This window comes from Pseudogymnoascus verrucosus (assembly GCF_001662655.1).
Source record: "Pseudogymnoascus verrucosus strain UAMH 10579 unplaced genomic scaffold scaffold_1, whole genome shotgun sequence".
Taxonomy (NCBI): domain Eukaryota; kingdom Fungi; phylum Ascomycota; class Leotiomycetes; order Thelebolales; family Thelebolaceae; genus Pseudogymnoascus; species Pseudogymnoascus verrucosus.
In genome coordinates, this window is record NW_017263652.1 from 1054433 (window position 1) to 1075395 (window position 20963).

The 20963-nt window shown below is 47.8% G+C and overlaps 4 protein-coding genes across 4 annotated transcripts; 3 read left to right on the top strand and 1 right to left on the bottom strand.

Moving 5' to 3' along the window:
* The first annotated feature begins 3147 nt into the window (after positions 1-3147).
* VE01_00365 (uncharacterized protein) lies at positions 3148-5552 on the top strand. The gene is made up of 4 exons (XM_018269897.2): positions 3148-3471; positions 3546-4478; positions 4525-4808; positions 4859-5552. Exons 1-4 carry the CDS (start codon positions 3356-3358, stop codon positions 5413-5415), a joined length of 1890 nt encoding a protein of 629 aa, XP_018135255.2. The 5' UTR covers positions 3148-3355; the 3' UTR covers positions 5416-5552.
* Positions 5553-6388: 836 nt separating this feature from the next.
* On the top strand, positions 6389-8099 carry VE01_00366 (uncharacterized protein). Its single transcript, XM_059463265.1, has 6 exons — positions 6389-6593; positions 6653-6676; positions 6736-6807; positions 6864-7364; positions 7414-7574; positions 7633-8099. Exons 1-6 carry the CDS (start codon positions 6491-6493, stop codon positions 8047-8049), a joined length of 1278 nt encoding a protein of 425 aa, XP_059320131.1. The 5' UTR covers positions 6389-6490; the 3' UTR covers positions 8050-8099.
* Positions 8100-9215: 1116 nt separating this feature from the next.
* VE01_00367 (uncharacterized protein) lies at positions 9216-11387 on the top strand. The gene is made up of 5 exons (XM_018269899.2): positions 9216-9570; positions 9638-9872; positions 9928-10453; positions 10507-10998; positions 11110-11387. The coding sequence occupies exons 1-5, from the start codon at positions 9381-9383 to the stop codon at positions 11338-11340; spliced, it is 1674 nt and encodes a 557-aa protein (XP_018135257.2). The 5' UTR covers positions 9216-9380; the 3' UTR covers positions 11341-11387.
* Positions 11388-11961: 574 nt separating this feature from the next.
* On the bottom strand, positions 11962-20891 carry VE01_00368 (Type I Iterative Polyketide synthase (PKS); the record flags this gene model as incomplete). The annotated part of the gene is made up of 12 exons (XM_018269900.2): positions 11962-13070; positions 13120-13437; positions 13526-15291; positions 15350-17170; positions 17275-18498; positions 18566-19203; positions 19278-19348; positions 19484-20009; positions 20059-20392; positions 20448-20505; positions 20565-20651; positions 20712-20891. The coding sequence occupies 12 exons, from the start codon at positions 20889-20891 to the stop codon at positions 12249-12251; spliced, it is 7845 nt and encodes a 2614-aa protein (XP_018135262.1). The 3' UTR covers positions 11962-12248.
* Positions 20892-20963: the final 72 nt, after the last annotated feature.

The window sequence follows — 20963 nt, forward strand, 5'->3', positions numbered from 1 at the left end:
ACCACCACCACCTCCTCCTCCCCCCATTCCTCCTCCCCCTCCCCCACCACCCCCCCATCCCCAAACCCCCAACCTCCTCCCCACCCGCTCAAACGCCCAACCCCTCTGCTCCGGCCCAAATCGCCACAACGGCGGCGGCAGCTGCGACATCACCTCCCACCCCACCATCCGCAGCGGCAAAATATGCGCTACACACCAGATAGTCTCCATGATATGCCCTGGGAACCCGAGGCATCTGATTACGCAGAGGTGTACGAGTTGTATGGGGAGGGAGAGGGCGGAGGAGAGGGCTGCGAGGGAGGCTGAGAGGGTGGCTAGGGCGGCGGCGGCGGCTGCTGAGAGGGCAGCTGGGGAGGCGGCTGAGGCTGGGAGAGCGGCGCAGACGGCGAGGAGATCGAGGTCGGTGACGCCGGAGGTGAGGCCGGTGAGGAGGAGGAGGGGAATGAATAGGAGAGGGGGGAGGGGGAGGAAGCTTTGAGTTGAGAGATGGCGGGAGAGAGATGGATGAGGGGAAGGGGCTGCTGGATGGCTCTGTTTTCCTACCACTGTTGAAGATCCACTGTTGGGTCCTAGGGTATTGAGACATGGGAGAAGGAAGGCGAAGGATATAGAGTGAGGGGATCAGCAACGCCTGAGTGGCCTTGTCTATCCTCGGGGTTTCTTTCTTTTTTTTTTGGGGGGGGGGGGGATTTTTAGAAATATTTATTGGGATATTATTGGAGTTAGGATAGAAGGGGGGGGGGGAATGCAGTTTATCGCAACCAAATCTCACAGAATTACGATGCCGGCTTAACTCCGAGTTACTCCTACTGGTCATGATATATGGAGACCTAGTCGCAACGTGGCTTATGGGGCGTGAAATGTAGTCCGGGACATCGAGTATCAACTACTCCCGTAAACCCTATTTCAGATTTAAAATCAATCTCCCTCTTCGCGGAAGAGAACAACTTGACCTCAGCACTAATGTTAGTGGGACCCCACTCAATAATTTGACAGACTATTGTGAGGTCTTCTTGCACTCATATTGGCCGTGGACTTCACTAGGTAAGGGAAGTGAAGAACATACAGACTTTCATGTTAGTACAAAAACAGTAGGATGTGTTAATTTTAGTACATTTCATTACGTCCGGATCTGGCTTAACTAAAATTTAGTCAGGGCACACGTGGAGGATAAACCATCGGGATCTTGTTGGAGGATTTAGGTGGGCTCAGACGCAAGCTGGCCGCGATTTACTCAGTTCGGGGATTGCCACTCAAATTAGCTGGCGATCCTAGAGGCGAACGGAATTATCACGTAGAGCACTAGGTGATTCTGGATGCGGGTATAACCAACGGCACAGTATATAGATACGGTATATAGATCATATAAATTCTACTATTCAACTGTCTAATGGGTCTATGTATTATTTGTAGACTGGCCGTAAGCATTGTGCTATAGAACGTATAGTACGTTTTCAATAACATTGACTTTATTATGCTCTACAGTCCTTACAAGCCTCCTCCATTGTCGTTGAAAGTCAACTTTCATATTCTAACCGCTGCAAACCCGGTGCATCTAGCTAGACCTATCAAATGGCTGCTTCAAAGCTTGAAGTTCAATTCCGTCTTCCGTCTTCCGTCTTCCGTCTCTTCCTAATATCTAGTGTCGTGTTTATTTGTACTAGCTGCGTGAAGCAATCCTTAAGCGCAACATGTAGTCTATGGGAAGTCGAGGGCTAGGTGTTGTCTGGCCTTTGGAGCAGCCTCTTTACTGATCGAAGCAAATCGGTAACGCTATTGGCAGCCCGTTGAAGGCGTTCGATATCGTCTTTAGCATGCTTGACAGCGCGGGAGTTCTGGATGCACATTGATGTAACTTCAATTATTATTCGCTGCAGTTTATCACTAGGCCCTTACAGCTGGAATATAATTTAAGCACTAAGAAATGGGACAAAGACTTGGTGACTTTTAAAGACCTAACGAGATTGAGACACATCTCTAGTGCTCGCACGACCATGAATACCTCCATAAAAGCTATAGTGTTACAGCTCACCCTACTATTAGCGCTAGACAAGTGATTGGCTAGGAAACTGTAGGAAGAAGGTCTACGATTATTAGTTAGGAGAAGCAGAACTACGTGACCTGATCCTAAGAGGATCTAGGATCGTATAAGTATCACCTAGGGATCGTCTAAGTAGTAGATAGGGTCCATTTAGCATAACGCTACTATATAAGTAGATAGTTAGTTCTTAGATAGGAGCTTTATGCTTAATTTAATATTGTATATATTATATACTAGTAATGTGTTTTATAAAAGCCTTTATGTCTAATCCCCTACCTCCCCTATTAAGTAAACTACATAATGAAACCTCTATAATATCCTAGCCCTAGGACCTTAGCGTTACACTCTTACTTTATTAATGTAAGACTTTAGAATTAATTCTTTAGTTTTAAAACACAAAGCTTCCTAAACGTTGCTAGGCTCATAACCTGTTAGAGGAAGGACTAGAATACGGGGACTATACACGAATGTCTCTAGTAGCCGGAACTCTTCACTTTTAGCACAACAGAACAGAAGGCTTCAAACAGTAAACACGGTATATAGAGTATATAGATCAATTGAATTACTACCTAGTCTACGGGCCTACGTACGCTATTTGTAACCCTAGGGGAAACCCCTAAAACCCTAATAAGCTAGGCTTTCTAGGCTCAGCTAGGCTTTAGATTAGTGGCTTCTAATAGTATGGCGCCGCTACTGTCTCACTGGCAAACCAACTGGGAGCTGGACGGTCCCACGGGGATAACCTGTCATTTTAGGCGTAAAAACCGACCATATCCCACAAGAATGTCCGTTTCCCCCAACAGAAGCCCTGTAACTCAATACCACGTGACTCAGCTGCATGAAACCTCAGTACAGCCATAAAATAAGACCTAAATAGTGTGAACTGCTCAAGCAGATTTGGTGTCGAATCCATCCCTCGTACTTCGTATACTCGATACTCGATAGTTGGAGTCTAAATTTACGAAATTCGGTGAGCGGGTAATAACGAACTCCGACGTAGATATTATGGCGCGGGATCTTACACCCCGAAACCCGGTGGCTGACAGGCAGGTCATCATTAATGCAACTTTGATTACAGGATGTGAGATTTTCCGAGGAAGAGGACAGGTTACACTGCATGTCAACTTCGCATGCATGTCAAATCCTTACTGGCAGTTGGATGCACAAAAGACCGCGTGTCACAACCACCGACGGCAGCTTATAAATTTCCACGACTCTTGTTGCACCTTAAATGCATCCTACCGTGTAATAATCTACGGGATTCACTTACTCTCAAATCCGCCGAGACACAACCTTGGTGGTGAGTAAGTTGTGATGGACACCATCCAGCCATCTCAAGCACAGTCCGCCCCTTACGGTCAGGCCTGTCGAGATTGCTCGAGAGCAAAGTGCAAGTGTATATCTCGTGCACGAAATGAACCTTGTGATAGGTAGGAGCTTCCGGGCGCTTCAATTGTATGTCACTTTGCCTGGTATTTAGTTCTGATAGCATATGCTTGAACAGGTGCCGTCGTCTCGACAAGGCCTGTGTCCCCCGAGAACGAGTCAGAACCCGCAATGGGAAAACGATGGGGTCGTTGAGAGCCGCGCAAGAAAATCAGCTCGTGTCGAAAATCGATAGCTTGGTGTCACTGCTGACCTTTGTCCCCGAATCCTCACCTGCAGCGGCACTACCCAATTCAAACAGGCTCTCCAACCTGGACACCTTGGTTGAAGCCGTGACGAACCAAATATCCGCAGGGAACTCCCGATCCCCCCCGTTGCAGCATGCATACCCATCTCGAGAGCTGTCGAGCTCATCTCCTCTTGCCCTTCCCTCGGGATCCAGTGCTCGTGCGAGCTCTCACCCGTCCCTTTGGTCGAGAACATTCCTCTCGCCTGCTCTGGAACTCAGTCCCGTTGATGCCGCTATCTCTAATTCGCCTTGTTTTTCGGGCTTCCAGCCATCTCCTAGCGAAGCAGAAGAGTACTTTCAGTTATTCCGTACACAGTCACTGCCCTATTTGCCATTTATCCATATTGCACAATGCACATCCGCTCAAGAATTCCAGCAAGAAAAGCCCTTCCTGTTCAAGGTCATTATGGCCATTGGCTCGCCCTCGACTTCTCAGAAACTGGCCCTCGGTACAGAAATTAGAGACGCACTGGCTAGACGCATTATAGTTGAGAATGAAGATAGCGTAGATGTCTTACTTGGACTACTTGCTTTCGTCACGTGGGGCCATGACCAATTCATGGTCCCGCTCAATTTATCTCGTTTTACTCAATTAGCCATGTCACTTGTCTTCGATCTGCGTCTTAATAAACCACTTCCGATTGATCTATATATGATATCAGCTATCGATACTGGGGCCTCTGATCCATCTCCACGGCTCCAACCAACACGAAGTTTAGATGAGAGACGAGCAGTATTGGCTTGTTTTCTACTGAGCTCCAAGTAAGTCCCCATGATCGGTTACTGAGTTGCAAGCTGATCATTCTAGTGTGTCCTTATACTTTGGGAAGATAGATGCCCTCCGATGGACTACATACATGGATGAATGTCTGCAAGTATTGACTGGCAGTCAAGATTATCCCGGAGACGAGATGCTGGTGACACAAGTTCGACTACAGCTTCTCACAGACATCGTCACTCGGGCTGCCGAGGGCGTCAGCTATGGTGGCCAGTCTAGCCAGCGAAGTGGAACCCCATCTCTTTATCTCAAAGCCTTGCACTCTGATTTGGCCACAATCAAACGTAGTATTCCTCCTAACCTTCAACAAAACGGTTTGTCGCCTGGTCTGAAATTTTCCTCTCTAGGACTAATGTCGTGATAGATCTTTTGCTCGCGCACATATTCAACACTGAGCTCAGTATCAATGAGATGGGGATTTCAAAGACCCCTACCTCATCCAGCAGTACAGACTTTCAGCGACTGGAACCATTATATGCATGTCTCAACTCAATTAAGTCTTGGTTTGATATTTTCTTTGAGCTACCATTAATGGCATACATCGGTATTTCCTTTCCCTTCTTCGCACAGCTTGGACATTGTGTTGTAGCTTTATATAGACTGTCAACATTGGAAGATCCAGCATTAGACAAAGAGCTGCTTAGACAGACTGCAGATCTTCTTGAGATATTGGATCGAATAATACATAACATACAGAGGGTGAGGGATATGGATGACGAGCATCATAAGGGAGATATGTTTACCCGAACGATCAAGATATTCGAATCAATCCGTATACGTTGTGGTTTAAAGCTGGGTGATATCACAAGCTTGTCTAATGCCGGAGAATATCGTTTTGGTGGTATGATGGAAGATAGCTCGTTCATGGATGTCTCAGGTGATGCATGGTTAGGAGATATGCTGGGCTCGTGGGACTATTGAATATTACCATCTTTGCAATCAAACTTGAAATCAAGCGTAAATCGAAGTACACCATGATAATAATAATATCAAAGACTCTGTGCATGTTTTTGATATCTTGAAGATAAAATCTCACGTCACACCGTTCCTCATGTGGAGAGTTTGTGAAGCTGGGTTTCCGTCTAGGCCAACATCGAAAACCGACCAAGGACTCAATTGATGCCAACGAACTATCTCAGATTTCACAGCAGAGAAAATCATAAAAGAAAATGAACTCTTACCACTTGTCCAAAAAAGCGACATAGCCATTAGTTCTCATCCCATCAGCCGGGATTTAGAATGCAGGGAAATGAGACCGGATTTCGGAAATATGAATCCCGTTCTTAATATCAATACCAGAACTCCGTATCTCATGAAGCACGACAATTTGATTTCATGCCAAGATCCGCTCGAATTCTTTATTTAAGTTCCAATCATTATTTCTCGACACTTGCACACATACACCGATTTTAAGCCGTGCTGCATTCGACATGTCTTCTCCAGAGCAGGAGAACCAAAGCGCAGACAACACGATACTCGAAAAGAACAAAGACGAGGAGCAAATATCAGATGGCGGTAACAAAGAAGGTATACTACAGGAGGAAGATGCTCACGAATACGTTACCGGCATAGAGCTCTTCATTATCTTGGCTGTCGTTACCTTGGTCTTTTTCCTATTGATGCTAGACATGTCCATTGTCACAAATGTATGTCCCACTGCACTCCAAGATACTACATCTCGACTAACCATTGAAAGGCTATACCAGCTATCACAAATTATTTCCATTCGCTTGAGGATCTTGGGTGGTATGGAAGCGTGTATCCTCTCGCAAGGTGTGTACCAGCTCTATTTCACTATGACTACGACGCTGATGCCTAATTCCAGTGCGGCACTTCAGCCATTGACCGGCAAGATATACACATATTACAGCTCCAAGGTACACAAGTTGTTGGGAATCTTTTATCTAGGTCTGACATTTGACAGTGGACCTTCTTCACATTTTTCGTCATATTTGAGATCGGCTCGGCGATCTGCGGTGCAGCGGTCACATCAGCCATGTTGATAATCGGAAGAACAATTGCTGGACTTGCAGCTTCTGGGTTGATGACAGGTGCGCTGACAATTCTCTCGAGTTGCGTGCCAAAAGAGAGACAACCTGGTGAGCCACTGCTTATCTCGACAATTGCCATGGACTATGTACTCACCGATTTTCCACAGGTCTGATGGGTATCATGATGGGGAGTACGTATTAAATTTATATCTGTTTCAGTGAAACCTCACTAAATACTCGTTGTTTCTAGTTGGACAGCTTGGAGTAGCTTCGGGACCATTGATCGGAGGAGCTCTAACTCAGCATGTATCGTGGAGATGGTGTAAGTCGAGGCCCCTCTGCTTCTTTCTCCTGCTTTTCCAATTAACTCTTTCCCAGGCTTCTACATCAACCTCCCTGTTGGTGGTGTTGTTGCAGGTCTTCTTTTCATGGTCAGCATCCCAGAACAAGTAGCCAAGCCGACAGGCGCCAAGCTACGTACCGTATTGAGTAAGATGGATCTTGTCGGATTCGCCATATTTGCCCCAGCTTCAGTGATGTTCTTTCTGGCTCTCCAATTTGGCGGAGAACAATTCGCTTGGAATAGCAGTACTATCATTGGACTTTTCTGTGGTGCAGGAGTGACGTTTATTGTTTTCTTCCTCTGGGAATGGAGACAAGGTAATGAAGCAATGATACCCTTCCCCATGCTTCAGATCAGAACCGTATGGGCTGCCGCTGTCTCTAATTTCTTCTTTATGGGGTTGGTTTATATTGCGTCATTTTATCTGCCAGTTTATTTTCAAGCAGTGAGAGGTGCATCTCCAACTGCAAGTGGTGTAAATCTCCTGCCAAGTATCTTGTCTCAGATCTTGTTTGCAGTGATGTCGGGGATTTTGGGTAATTCGAGCAACTGTTTTCAAAGAATCGCACGCTAACTTTTGTCTAGTTCAGAGATTGGGCTACTACTTGCCTTGGTTCTTGGCAGCAGCAACAATTGGATCAGTTGGATTTGGTCTTCTCTCTACGTTAAATGCACAAACTTCAACTGGCAGGTGGATTGGGTATCTAATCTTGAACGGCATTGCCCGTGGGACGGGAACAGCAATGGTAAGCTTTGCAACTCGCGGATTCTCTTTGGAAGTCACACTGAAAACTTACGTGCCAGCCAATCATAGCCATTCAAAACACACTTCCGCTTGCTCAAATCTCTGTCGCCATGTCAATTCTCGTAATCGCCCAGAATTACGGTGGCGCTGTCTTCATTGCCATTTGCCAAGCCCTTCTCACAAGCGCCTTGAAAACCAGTATTCCAAAATACGCACCATCTGTAAATGCGCAAAATATCATCAACGCAGGTGCCACAGGATTCCGAGCAATTGTTTCAGCAGATGATCTTCCAGGCGTCTTAGCAGCATACAGCAAGAGCATCAGTCATACATTCTATCTAGGGATTGCCGCTAGTATAATTTGCTTCATTACAGGGTGGGGTATGGGGTTGAAGGATGTCAGAAAGAAGAAAGCGGAAGAAGTAGTGGAAAAGGCGGCAGAGGGTGGTGTCGAAGGCAATGTTGTAAGACTGTAGTAGAGGAACAGGACTCTGTGAGAGTATCGCTAAATAGGTAATCGTGGGTGGAAGCGGTTGCGTTCGCGACCGCCAAAATTTGTAGGTACCTTTGTATAGTAAATTATATGGAAAGGTACATAGAGAATTTATCCTACGAAACTATCACTTTCACCACTCTTGCTCTCCCTCCCATTCTCACCCTTATACTCAAGCTCAAAGCCTGGCTTAGAACCAGCTTCTGGGTCGAGTATTGGGTCCTGATCCTCTAGAGGAACTGGGTTGCCAGCTCGAATAAGAGCTCTTACCCTCTTCTTCCGGAGGCGTTCCTGTTTCCGAGCTTTAACCCCTACCCTCCGAAGCTGCTTACGGGCCTAATTATCAGCCTACTAGGCTACTCGGGCTTCCTTCGCCTGGGCTTTCTGAGCTAAAAGCTTAGCTTTAGCAGCCTGAAGCTTATAAGCCCGTTCGCCAGTAAGCTGGCCTCTAATTTGAAGCCTAACATCCAGAACTAGGCCTATCCATAGACGGGCCGGCCCACCCATGGATATTAACATCCACAACTGGGCTGGCCAATCCATGGACGGGCCGGCCCATGCATGAACAGACCAGCCCACCTATGGATAATACATTTAATACGTAGTAAGAATAGCTAGCTACGGATAATATGAATAGTAGTATATTAGTCTACTACTATATTTTCAGCTGTGTCTGCCCTAGCTCGCTTCCTCCTTGGCCTTTCAACAAGAGCTATTTCCGTCTGAATAGCTAGACTTAATAGGTTTCCACAGTAAGATGGGGCTACATTCATCCGGCGGATATTGAGTAACGTAACACGAGTTATCGACAGCTCAAGACGGCAATCGGAATCTCTAAACCCGATCTGACGTTCTTCACTGAACTTCGGGCTTTAGTCTCAGGAATGCGACCGAGGGTTTTCGTTCTATCCTGCGTCTGTGCCGCAAGATTGCGTTATCAGTTTCCGGGGGTCGCATCCTTCTCATCCTTCAACACGACTGCCTCAATTTGATTTATGTGAGGCACAATGGTAGAGTGCAGTACTAATCATGGCACAGCAACCAATTACATTCCAGGAATAGTACAAAACTAATCTCTGCTAAACTACAATCAAAGTTGGCTGCAGGTGGAGGGCGAAGTCTCAGCGTTGTGTTGGACGTTGTGTTGGACATCTTTGAGCCCGGTCGAAGAGTCCAATCAGCTAAGAGACGCTACCCTACCGCTCCTCTCGTTTCTCTCTCCCACCGTAGATAAATATTAGCCGTGTCGTGCCACAGTATCAGGATACCATTCCCTCATCATTCAATCTTCGGAAATTTTCCAGTGAACATACCATGTCTCATTGGCGAAGACAGCAGCCTGGGGTTGCGTGTGAGGACTGCCGCAAGAGAAAACTCAGATGTGACAGACAGAGGCCAAAATGTGGGGCATGTTCCAACTCGGGGCTTGTATGTGAAGTCAATACAGACCGTCTGCCCAGGGGCCCTAAGAAAGGGAGTCTCAAAGCTATGAGAAATCGGATCAGTAAGCGAGAATATCCCAGATGTGGTGTACCTGAATGAACATGACTGAATGATTTTTGTTGCGTCAGTGTCACTTGAGGAACAGCTCCATGAGGTTGATAGGAGAGCACCGCAAAGAGACCAATTTGCTGGCCTGAACCATGATACACAAGGCAAAAGAGCGATGCGAGACGGGGAACAGAGCCAATACTCTGATAGCAATAATTCCGAGGAAGAATGCGATCAAACCTCCCCCAGAGGAGTCAAAACATTGGCGGCGGTCCGAGGAGAAGAGCTGTTGAGTGACTTGATGCAGGCAGACCTGTTAGTACCAGGCTGAACTCTGATTGACTTGATCGCTTGGCTGACGACCCCCTAGAGATCAACTGTATTTTGATCGCGTCCATGCCACTGTACCAATCATTCATAAGTATCATTACTACGTGTGGTCGAGAAACCCAGGCCTCAAACATTCGCAGGTATGTTTACGAAATGCCATGTGGATTTTAGCCATGTCACACTCGTCACAATTCGAGAACGTGAGAGAAGCCATATACAATGAGACCCGCCAAAAGTTGGAAGAGAACGACTTGAGCGAGAACAACATGAATGTGGTCCAAATCGAGCAAGTACAAGCTTGGATTTTGATAACATCTTACGAGTTTCTTCGGTCTAGCTACCAGCGAGCTTGGTTCAGTGCTGGCCGAGTGTTCCGTCTTGTTCAACTGCTGAGACTCCATGAGCTTGACAACCATTCAGAATTACTGCAGATGCTTTCTGCCAGTAGTAGCCAGGAGGAGGAAATTGGAAGAGAGGAGAGGCGAAGAGCGTTCTGGGTAGCATACTGCCTCGACCGGTTTATCAGCGTGCAAAATGGACTTCCCTTGACCCTGAATGAAGAAGTGGTAAGTATATGTACGCCGGCCCTTAAACCGTGTCCCTTTACTGACCAGGAAAGATTTGCACCCGTCTCCCTTGTCTGGAATCAGAGTTTGAAACTGGCAAGATCATGAGAGTGTCATCTCTCTCGGAAGCCATCGCTGCCTGCAATGTCCAGACCCCACTCTCGCCTTTGGCAGAATGTGCAATCCTCGTGACTCTTTACGGCCGCGCACTCTCACATTCTCACGTCTCTACCGTTGAGCAGTACTACGGTAACACGACACAGGACTTCTGGTTCCGACACGAGTGGATTGACTTTAAACTACGGGAGAAGGCCGACACTTTCGCTTTGAAATACCCCACCACGACGATATTTGCGGAACCAATGTTGCTGATGAGTTTCATGATACTACAAGCAACGACGCTATATCTTTACAAGATCATGGAGTCGATGTCTGTCGATGATAGCTGTGGTGAGAAGGTGCTTGAATATCAAATCCAGGCAATCACAGCTGCGAAGAAAATCGCAAATCTGACGAAGGAACATGCCCGTATTGGATACTTCAATGTCAGTTGGCCCCGTTCCGCGTAAATGAGTTTCGTTGTGAGCTATGCACATGTAACACACTACGCCGTGGACCGCTTCCATTTCCAAAAACATTCTGACAAGCTCCTACAGGGCCACGTTTTCATACCCGCGGCGATATATCTAGGTATTGAACGCCTAATGATTCAACGCGACGCTCACATGTTAGACATGCAATTTCTAGAAGAATCATCAATTGGAGAAGGACTAGACGGATGCCTCGAGATTTTGCGGAAAATCCAGAGCGTGAACAACCTTGCCAAGTACTACTTGAACTTGCTAGACTCGGGGCAGTTGGGAGATAGTCGACCTTTACAGCCTTAGACAGACACGACTATATATAGATAGTTTGAATTACGAGTTTCTTTGCCCCCCAGACTGCCTTCGAAGTGTTGTGCTATGTATGCCCAAGGAGGGGTAGGTAAGTCACCACTCGGAAGCATAACGAGTAAGACCTACAAAGTAGGGTACGGGGGGGCCGTCAAGATCACCTACTGAGTGGAGCCACAGGGTATTAAGCGCTGTAACGACAGCGTATGACACCCTAAACAATGACGTGACTTAAAACTTAGGCGATTTTGGTGCTTAAAGAAATGCAAAAGAGTGAGTTTTAGCTGAGAAATAGCAGCCCCTTCTCACATACCTATTGTGTTGTATGGCACAACCAAAAATGGCACCACAATTAGCTGGAGCTAATTGTGGATTGTATATTGTTTTTGCCATGCGAGATTCTATGATACCGTAGATTTCGGGCTTCTTACATTTTACTCGAAAGAACTCAATATTACCTACATGGCTGTGAAAAGCTTGGGTTGCAGTGGACACAACTTTATCCTCGGCTTGCCCCTGACGCACAGGCAACCTTTTATAGAGCATTCAGAATGTCGGCGAAATTAACGTAACAGAGCTTGCTTAAACTATCATCAGAAACATAGAAACAATATGCCTTCATAATCTCTTACTACAGAACATATGACTAGTCAACTAGGGAAGTGTTGGTACGTACTTTGCCATTACGACTGATTTAGTGATAGCATAATTGCGTTTAGAAAATGAAATCCTAAAGGTGAAATGTGTTAGAAACAGAAGTGCAAGGTCCAAATCTCGACGAAAAAAGACAGAAAAAAGTTACTGGCTTTCATGCACCGGTGTATGTGACTTCATTGGAGTATATTCTAATATATAATCCTATACCTGGCCTCGACACTCCCAAAAAGAGAAACATACGGCAGCTAACTTAAGACAAGCAAGGGGTCAGTGTGGCTACTCTTCAATGCAACTGTGGCTGCAAGAGCAGTGATCGAGCTGCTCTGCATGATGTCGAAGATCGAAACTTCAGCACCCGCGCGCAACGCCAACATGTTTCGCAATTCGACGGCAACAAGGGAATCAACTCCATAACTTGCAAGAGATTTTGAGGGGTCCACGTCAGACTCCAAGATCATGAAGCTGTCCATCAGCTTCTTCGTCAGTCCACCAACGACAGCTTCAACTGCCTCGTCGAGTGTCGAGGCAGCTGCGATTCTGCTTCCCAAGTCGCCCGCTGCGGATTTGTTGACATTCGACGAGGTTTGCTTACGGTAACGGAGGAGAGAGAATCTCAAGTCTCGGGTGTATACGCTGTCTTCCCAGTGAGGCCCAGACCCGGTATTGAAGCCGATGCTCAACTGTGTTGAAAAGGGGTGAAGTATGGCATATTCGATAGTGCTGAGAACAACATCTTCGCTCAGCATGGTCAAGCCTTTTCTCGAAAGTTGTTGAGCCATGCCAACTGATTCTGCAACAACTCCTACCGATTTTGTCTGTCCCAGATCGATCGCCACACATGGTAGACCTTTAGATGTACGATATTTTGCGAGAGCGTCTTGGAAGGTTCCACCTGCAGCGTAGGCACTCTGGCTTGCATTACCGGTGACACCCACAATAGAAGAAAGCATTATGAAAAAATCGATTTCTAGTCCAGACATTTGGTTATGGAGATTCCAGGTTCCCTGGACCTTTGGTCGAATCCCAGCATTGAAGTTTCCGAGACTCATGCGTTCAAGAATGGAGTCCTATCAACTTTTAGCAATTAAGATTATAGATCGCAGTTGGTGTGCTTACCTCGAGAACCATAGCAGCTTGTATTACACCACATATTGGAGGCATTTCAAATGAACATGCTTTCAACACTTCTGCGAGCTGATACTCGTCTGTGATATCACATGCTGTAACTTTGACTTTGCAGCCATTCTTTCCAATCTCAGCTAAGAAAGGCGCAGCCTTTTCCTGCGAGCTTGCACTTCTCGAGATGACAACAATGTTCTTTGCTCCATGGCTTACCATCCAATGACACACAGAACGGCCGATGCCGCCAAGACCACCCACAACCAAATACGAGCTGTCAGGTCGCAATTTTACCGATGGAGTCTTTGGAAGTACCTAATTCAGTTAGCATCGTAAGATATAGACGCGAGGAGGTGTAGTCTGGGAGAATCTCAAATCTGGGAATGTACGAAAGACTACTTACAGGAACGATGTCCTCGGGGTTCATTGCAATTACAATCTTTCCCATATGTTTTCCAACCTGCATCAGACGGTATGTTCTCTCAAGCTCGGAAACAGGATAAACCGTAATCGGATCAACAGGAACAATGACCTTTTGTTCGAAAAGGCGGATAACGTCCTTCAATACGTCCTGTATCTCGGGATACCTCGTGTCCGAGAATGCCAGCAGATCAAAAGACGAGAAGGATATCGAGCGTGTAAACGCACCCATATCCAGGAGACTGTTTGCCTCAAAATCACGTTTGCCAACCTCCACAAAACGGCCAAATGGAGCAAGGCAGTTCACACTTTCCTGAAGCAATATACCTGAAAGCGAATTTAGCACAACATCAACGCCTTTTCCTTCTGTCATCGCTAGAATACCAGGAGCAAATGAGGTATCTCTGCTGGAAAATATGTGGTCAGGTTGGATGCCGTAGGTCTTTATTACAAATTGCCGTTTCGCCTCCGTTCCAACGGTGACGAAAATCTCAGCACCGACATGTTTTGCCAATACAATGGCCGCCTGAGCAAAAGCTCCAGTAGCTGCATGAATCAGGATTTTCTCTCCCCTCCGGAGTCTTGCTATGTCAAAGACCGAGATATAAGCTGTGCAGAAGGAGACCGGCAGGCTCGCAGCAACCTCGAAGGTCATGTCATCTGGGATTTTGACGACGCTGCTGTGATGAACTCGAGCGAAGGTGCCCCAGTGACCCCGGAGAAGCATTGCCACTCGATCACCAGGTTTGTAGCCTTGCAGTTTCGCATTTGAGCCGACTCTGCTGATATACCCGGAGCATTCAAATCCCATAATGTCCCGATTCAGCTGGCCCATTGCTACCATAACATCGCGGAAGTTCAGACCAAATGCCTTTGCTTGGACCTCAACGATGTCGGGCTCGAGCTCCTTTCCAGCATCAGGATCATCGCCCCATGCCAGACTATCTAAGAGACCAGGAGAACCAATGAACAAGCGTAAGGGGCGTCCGAGTTGAGCAAATGGTTCCATTTTTGCCATGGTGAGTTCTGCTGCATTTGGAAATGCGGCTGAATCAGTAGAAATGTCTTTGTGATACCGTAGGACAGAAATGAGACCGTCACGGTCAGCAAACTCGAAGTCAATATCTTCAGCCGTAGACCATTCGCAGAAGACTTTGCTAAACACATCCGTGATGGTAGGAATGGATTCAAAGCTCCATGGAGATTGATTTGGGTCCAAATCAACAGAAGCCAGGCGTTTGCCACTATATTCCCACCTGAGACAGCGAAAGAACCCAACATGCATGCTGGAATCAACTTGCTCACAACCGACTGTACCACCGCGACTCACCCAAAGCACGCCTTTTGATGTGGAACAAAGTGCTTTGATGGCTTCAAACTGTGCTGAATCGAGATTTTTGAGAAAAGGGCCTTCAGTATCCCCCAAGAAGACATAGATGGATTTACTGTTCCCCCTGACGCCCTCAAGAGGCTCTATGGAGGGCGCAACACCTGTGGCTTCTGCAATCGATGTTGACAGCGCATCCATCCACGAGATCGGGGTCAGGTTTCGGGTGACAAGCACAATATCAGAGTTCAATTTGGTCGACTGGGAGTTTGCAGTGGACATGATGACACTGTACGAGTAGAGATCTGGTTCATCGCAGTCGGGAACTTCAATATCTACACCACTGAAGCCCGTTTCGCGAAGACAACGATCCCACATTCCAACAGTGAGAGATGGGCTAAATTTCCGTTCTTCCTCTTCGCCTGTTCGCGGGGTCAGTAAATGAATAGCGCTGGATAGATTAAAGAGTCAGAGACTTACTGAGCCACCAGCTTGGAAGCAACGAGAACGAGAATTGGGTGTCTAGCTGATCCTGTGTTGTCTCCACCATGAGGAGTTTTCCGCTAGGCTTTAGTAGCTTCCGCACGTTGGACATGGTATTTTGCATAGACTTTGTTGCACTCAGGACTCGACATGCGATGATGACATCGTACGAGCCCTCATCGAATCCTTGCTTCAACGGATCCTGTTCGACATCGAGTTTCTTATATCGGACTAAATTCTTCCAATTCTTGAACTTCTCCTTGGCTGATTCAAAAACGCCAGAGGAAATATCGGTGAAGTCGTAAGACAGAGCAAGCGGGCCATCGTCAGAGTTATCCTCCCCCAGAGTCGCCAGGATGGGGGCTGTAAAACTTCCACTTCCTGCACCGATCTCGAGTATTTTCGCACGCGGATTTTTGTGGACAATGTGCTTGAGAACTCCGCACACTTGGTGCAAGGACCTGTCCAGCTTGAGACTGTTTTCGTAGAACTTGTTGAGCATCCCATCTTCAACTAGCAAGTCTTGAGGGGTCCTCTCTTGTCTCAGAATTGAGACCAGCTCTGACCCAAGCTTGCAGAGCAACTCCCCATTCACACTTGCAGCATAGACCTTGTCTTTGAGAACGGTGATTTGGTCGGGCGCAGCTTTGTGCCAGTACGTACTCCCTGGTGCTAGTTCGTCACGACCGGCTAGCTCGACTTGTAGCTTCATCCAAACATAAAACTTTTTAAGATGAGAATCCAGTCGCTTGACATCCTCTGCAGTCAGTCTTTCCAAAGCATCGCTGATGAAATGAATGCAAAGTTGCCTCAAATCAAGTAGGTTTTCGGCCTCGATGGAGGAAATGTGACAGCTGAGTTGTTGCTTGAAGAAAGCTGGTTTAAGAAATGAGATATCTGGGACCCATTTCTCCGCGATGAAGAGTTGGTCTTCTAGGGAATCAGCTTGAATGGGTGCGTTGCCAATTGACTGGCAGACAAAGCCGTTTACTGTAATCAAGGGTGCTCCAAGTTCGCCATCGTTGACCACAGACATATCAGCTTCGAATGTCTGTGGAGTAGCGCGGTTCACATTGGTATATGCATTGAACGTGTGTCCAGGGGCGCTCGAAATACTATGGGCGATCCAGAGGTGTTTGATGGATTTAGGGATTTGCGAGCTCTGCGATTTGGAGCCAGCCCCAGGAAGAGCTGTATAGGCTGCCTGAAACACGGTATCCAGCGTGGTTGGATGGATAATGTGTGGGCTCTGGTGCTGATAGGGCATCGTCGACGCTGTATCAGCTACGACAAAGACAGAAAGTGACTGCTTATCACGGCCTCTGATGCCCCTTAAGTTTTGGAAGATGGGACCGTGGTAGATTCCGGCAGAACGTAAACTAGCATAGACATCCATCGGATCAATACGGCGCCTGTAATGATCCTTGGTGATCAGAGCTCCGTGCTGGACCTGCGCCTTTTGCTGGATATCTACTTTGATCAGTCCTTTGCAGTGCTCCAGCCAGTGGCTGGCCGACGACACCGAAGAGACGGAGAATTCTTGCCAGCCCGTGGCGTATAGGTCTTTGACATTGCATGGCCGCAGGGTGAGTTGGACCTCCACGCCTTCTGCAGATTCGGGAATAACCAAGGCCTGGAGGATATCAACATCACGAAGCTGATAGCCTTGGATAGCTGTCTGGGGTTGCTGGACACGGGCTTGGGCGCTGGCTCCCTCGATTGCCATGCACAGATAGCCCGCGCCGGGGTAGATGACATTGCCCTGGACGAGATGATCATTCACCCACGGTACGTCTGTGGCCCGAATAACATGGCGCCCTTTGGATGGGTCAGTATGCTGTGTGGAGAAGGGAGAAAGGAGAAGGGTAGGTGAAGATATAAACGCAGATGAATATCAATATCAATACGAACATAGCACTTACATGACGGCGTCAGAATATTGCAGCCCAAAGCCAGACTGCCGAGGAGGTCGTGAGGTTTTCCACCCCTCTCTCGCCAGGCCCGGTTCAATCGCGGTTCGCTCCAGTGCCGGGTCGAGTGGGTCCAGGGGTAGCTCGGTAGCGAGTGCAGCACCTCGACCTTCACCTTCAACGTCCCCTCCCCCTCCCCCTCCCCCTCAGTCTTAAACTTGCCTCCATTCCCATTTTCATGTACATCCGCATTCTTATTGCCACTCCTACTCCTACCCCCACTCCCTCTCCCTCTCCCACCTCCAATTCTCCCATGCGGAAAGTTCACGGCCTCCATATTAACAGGATACCCTTTCCGCACCAGCTCACACGCCAACGCCTGCATGGTAGCGACGGCATTGCTCTTGCGGACGAGACACGTGTGATAGGAGATCTCGCTTCTATTGCGGAACTGTGGCAGCGTCGATTTGATCTCGTGGATCGGCCCTGAGAGCGCAGCGTGCGGACCGACCTCAATCACGGCATCGACCTCGCAGGCAGCGTCGTCACTCTCGTCCCCAAAACACATATTGCGGAATGCTTGAACGAACTGAACAGGGCTGGTCAAGCTGTCTACCCAATGCTGGGGACGATTGATGGTGGCCAACGACCCGATGCGGGTGCCGGTGGTGGGCGACGAATACACAATATCGGTGAGCTCTCCGTTCACAGGTGGCACGTACTTCTCCAGATAGGCACGGTACGGCTTCGCGATGGGCTGGACGTGGTGGGAGTGCCATGCGGCGTCGACCTTCAGTCGCCGTGCAAAGATGTGCTCGTCGTGGAGCATCCGCTCCAGCTCCTCGATCGCGGAGGCATCGCCGGATACGGTGGTCGAGGTGGGCGAATTCATACAGGCGGCGACGAGCTGACCAGAGGAAACACGTTCGAGATATGGCTCTGTATCTTCAGGACTCAGCCCGACCGCAATCATGCCTCCCTTGCGCTCAGCAAACTGGGTGACTTCCCCGACGAGCTCCCCCCGAGACAACACACTCGCCATGGTGGAGTCGAGACTCAGGGCACCGACGGCGCATGCAGCGGCCATTTCACCACTAGAATGGCTAGTCACAGCGCTGGGCGTGATGCCCCACGACTGGAGGAGTCGAGCCAAGGCAATCTGGAGCGCTACACTGAGCGGGGTGCTCAAGGCCACATCACTAACCCGGCTCGATTTCTCGTCTCGCTTGAGTTCTTCTGTTCTGAAGTCAGTCTATGCCCCGGGCACATCTTTTACTCCTACGCTAGAGAATTGGTAGTTTACCTGTCAAAGACCATGTTGCGCCTAGCGCCTTCAAGTACCCCTCGGCCTCCAACAGGCACCCCTTGAAAACTGGATAGGCGTCGAACAATTCTCTTCCCATCGCAAACCACTGTGCGCCTTGTCCGGTGAAGACGAAGCCGAGCCGTGGGGGACGATCCATCCTCCGGCCTGGCTTCATCTTGCCAGAGTCAATCAAGCCTATTAATTCCGATACATTTTGGGCCGGTTGTGCACTCACCCATGGGAAGATCGATCGACGTTGGCTGAGGGTGTATGCAAGACTGGCGAAGAAGCTTTCATCATTTGCCTGTTCTGATTTCAAGAGATAGTCTCTCAAATTTGATGCTACAGCCTCACACGCAGTCTCATCCTTTCCGCTCAGTATGATGATACGGGGAGTATGTGACGTATGGTGGCCATTGATGCCGTTGGTACTGTTGACACCCTTGATTCCATTCGTGCCATTAATTCCATCCGTGTTATTAATCCTACTGACAGCACTTTTGTTGTTGCTTCCATTTGCATCGGTTCCATTTGCATGGGTTCCATTTGTCTTATGTGCAATATGCTTCGCTTCAGCACTCTTTGGGTCGATGAATGATTGACAATCTTGCATTACAACATGGCAATTGGCTCCTCTGCGTGCACAAAGTTAACACTGCATTTCGAAGATTCTCAAAAAATTTAAAGCCTAGGGGTTTAGATCACTTACCCGTATCCGAAGTTATTAACAGAAGCACGTCGAATGGTTCCCTTCGGCCACTCTTCAAGCTTCGTGGGAATCTACATGCAAAATATTGGTCACCAAGTCCGGACCGCGTAGACAGAAAGGAAGGGGATGCCCAGTTGACATCAGAAAACGATACATGTCCGTGAAAAGAACGGATCTAAATGATGAAAGGGATAGGGATCACGAACCTTCATGTGCCAATCATCCAAGTCTATTTCCTCATTCGGTTTCTCAAAATTGGCGCTGGGGGGTATTTGGCCTTTTTCAAGTGCCAATGCCACTTTGATAATGCTTGCAAGTCCGCTCGTCGTTTCAGTGTGGCCAACGTTCGTCTTCACAGATCCAACTAGCAAAGGCTCAGTTCGTGATTTATGCTCGCGAAAAACCGAAGCTATTGCTCTCGCCTCTATCGGATCACCCGTTCGAGTACCCGTTCCATGGGCCTCGAAATATGCAGTCTGTGCCGGATCAAGTCCAGCCTTCTCATAGCAGGCTCGTATAAGCTCTTCTTGGGCTCTCTGGCTCGGAGTGGTTACTGTCTCAGTTTTGCCGTCTTGATTGGTACCACTGGTTCGAATAATTGATCGGATTGGGTCGCCATCGCGCAGAGCGTCGTCTAAACGCTTGAGAATGACAGTTGCAGATCCTTCTCCGCGACCATATCCTTCAGCACGATTGTCGAAAGCATATGATTTTCCTGTTTTCCCGAGAAGGCTGCACGGAATTAGTTCTGAGACAATTTCCAGTACCCTAGTCCACTCACGAGATGTTTGACATCACCACAAAATTGTCGGGGTTCAGCATCACATTCGCACCTCCCACGATCGACATGTCGGATTCCCCAGTACGAAGACTCTGACAGCCTTGATGTAGCGCTATCAAAGTCGTACTGCAGCCGGTATCGATTGTCATACTCGCCCCTCTCAAGTCATAAAAATGAGATATCCGATTCGACGCCATTGCAGAACCTACCCCTAGGAGGAAAAGTCGTGGTAGTGTTTCTCCGTCTCTCGTCTGGGCTTCGCTATAATCTCGAAAGAATGTGCCCGCAAAAACAGATGTGTTCGAGCCAGCAACGTGCTCCATAGTAAGACCAGCTGTGGTGCTCATCAGTTGATTGTTCGTAAAAATGCGTTGCATTTCATATCTTACCACTTTCCAGGGCCTCATAAGTAGATTCTAACTGCAGTCTGTATTGAGGATCAAGAGACTGCCAAACTTCAGCACATTGGCTTAAACACCTCGCCAAGTTTCGGGACATCAACATACTGAAGCAACTTCAGAGGAGAGATTGAAAAATCCCGCATCGAACAAAGCCAAATCTTCCTCCAAGAAATGACCACCAATAACATTTGTCTAAAGAAACTCATGTCAGCGCCAAATTTTTCTGTCATATAGGTAATAAATGCTACATACGGTGTTTGTCTTTGCTGCGTTGGGATGATATACTCCATCTAAATTAAACCTTGAGGCGGGTATTTTACTCCATCCTGTCCTACCCTCGGCGCAAAGCTTCCAAAGATCCTCTGGGACCTTGACATTTCCAGGGAATCTACAGCTCATGCCAATAATGGCAATTGGCACGTTTGGATCCATGATGGGCCGCATTCCGCAACAACTCTGTTGTGTCTGATAAGTATGAATATCCTTATATCGCAAGCGGGTGTA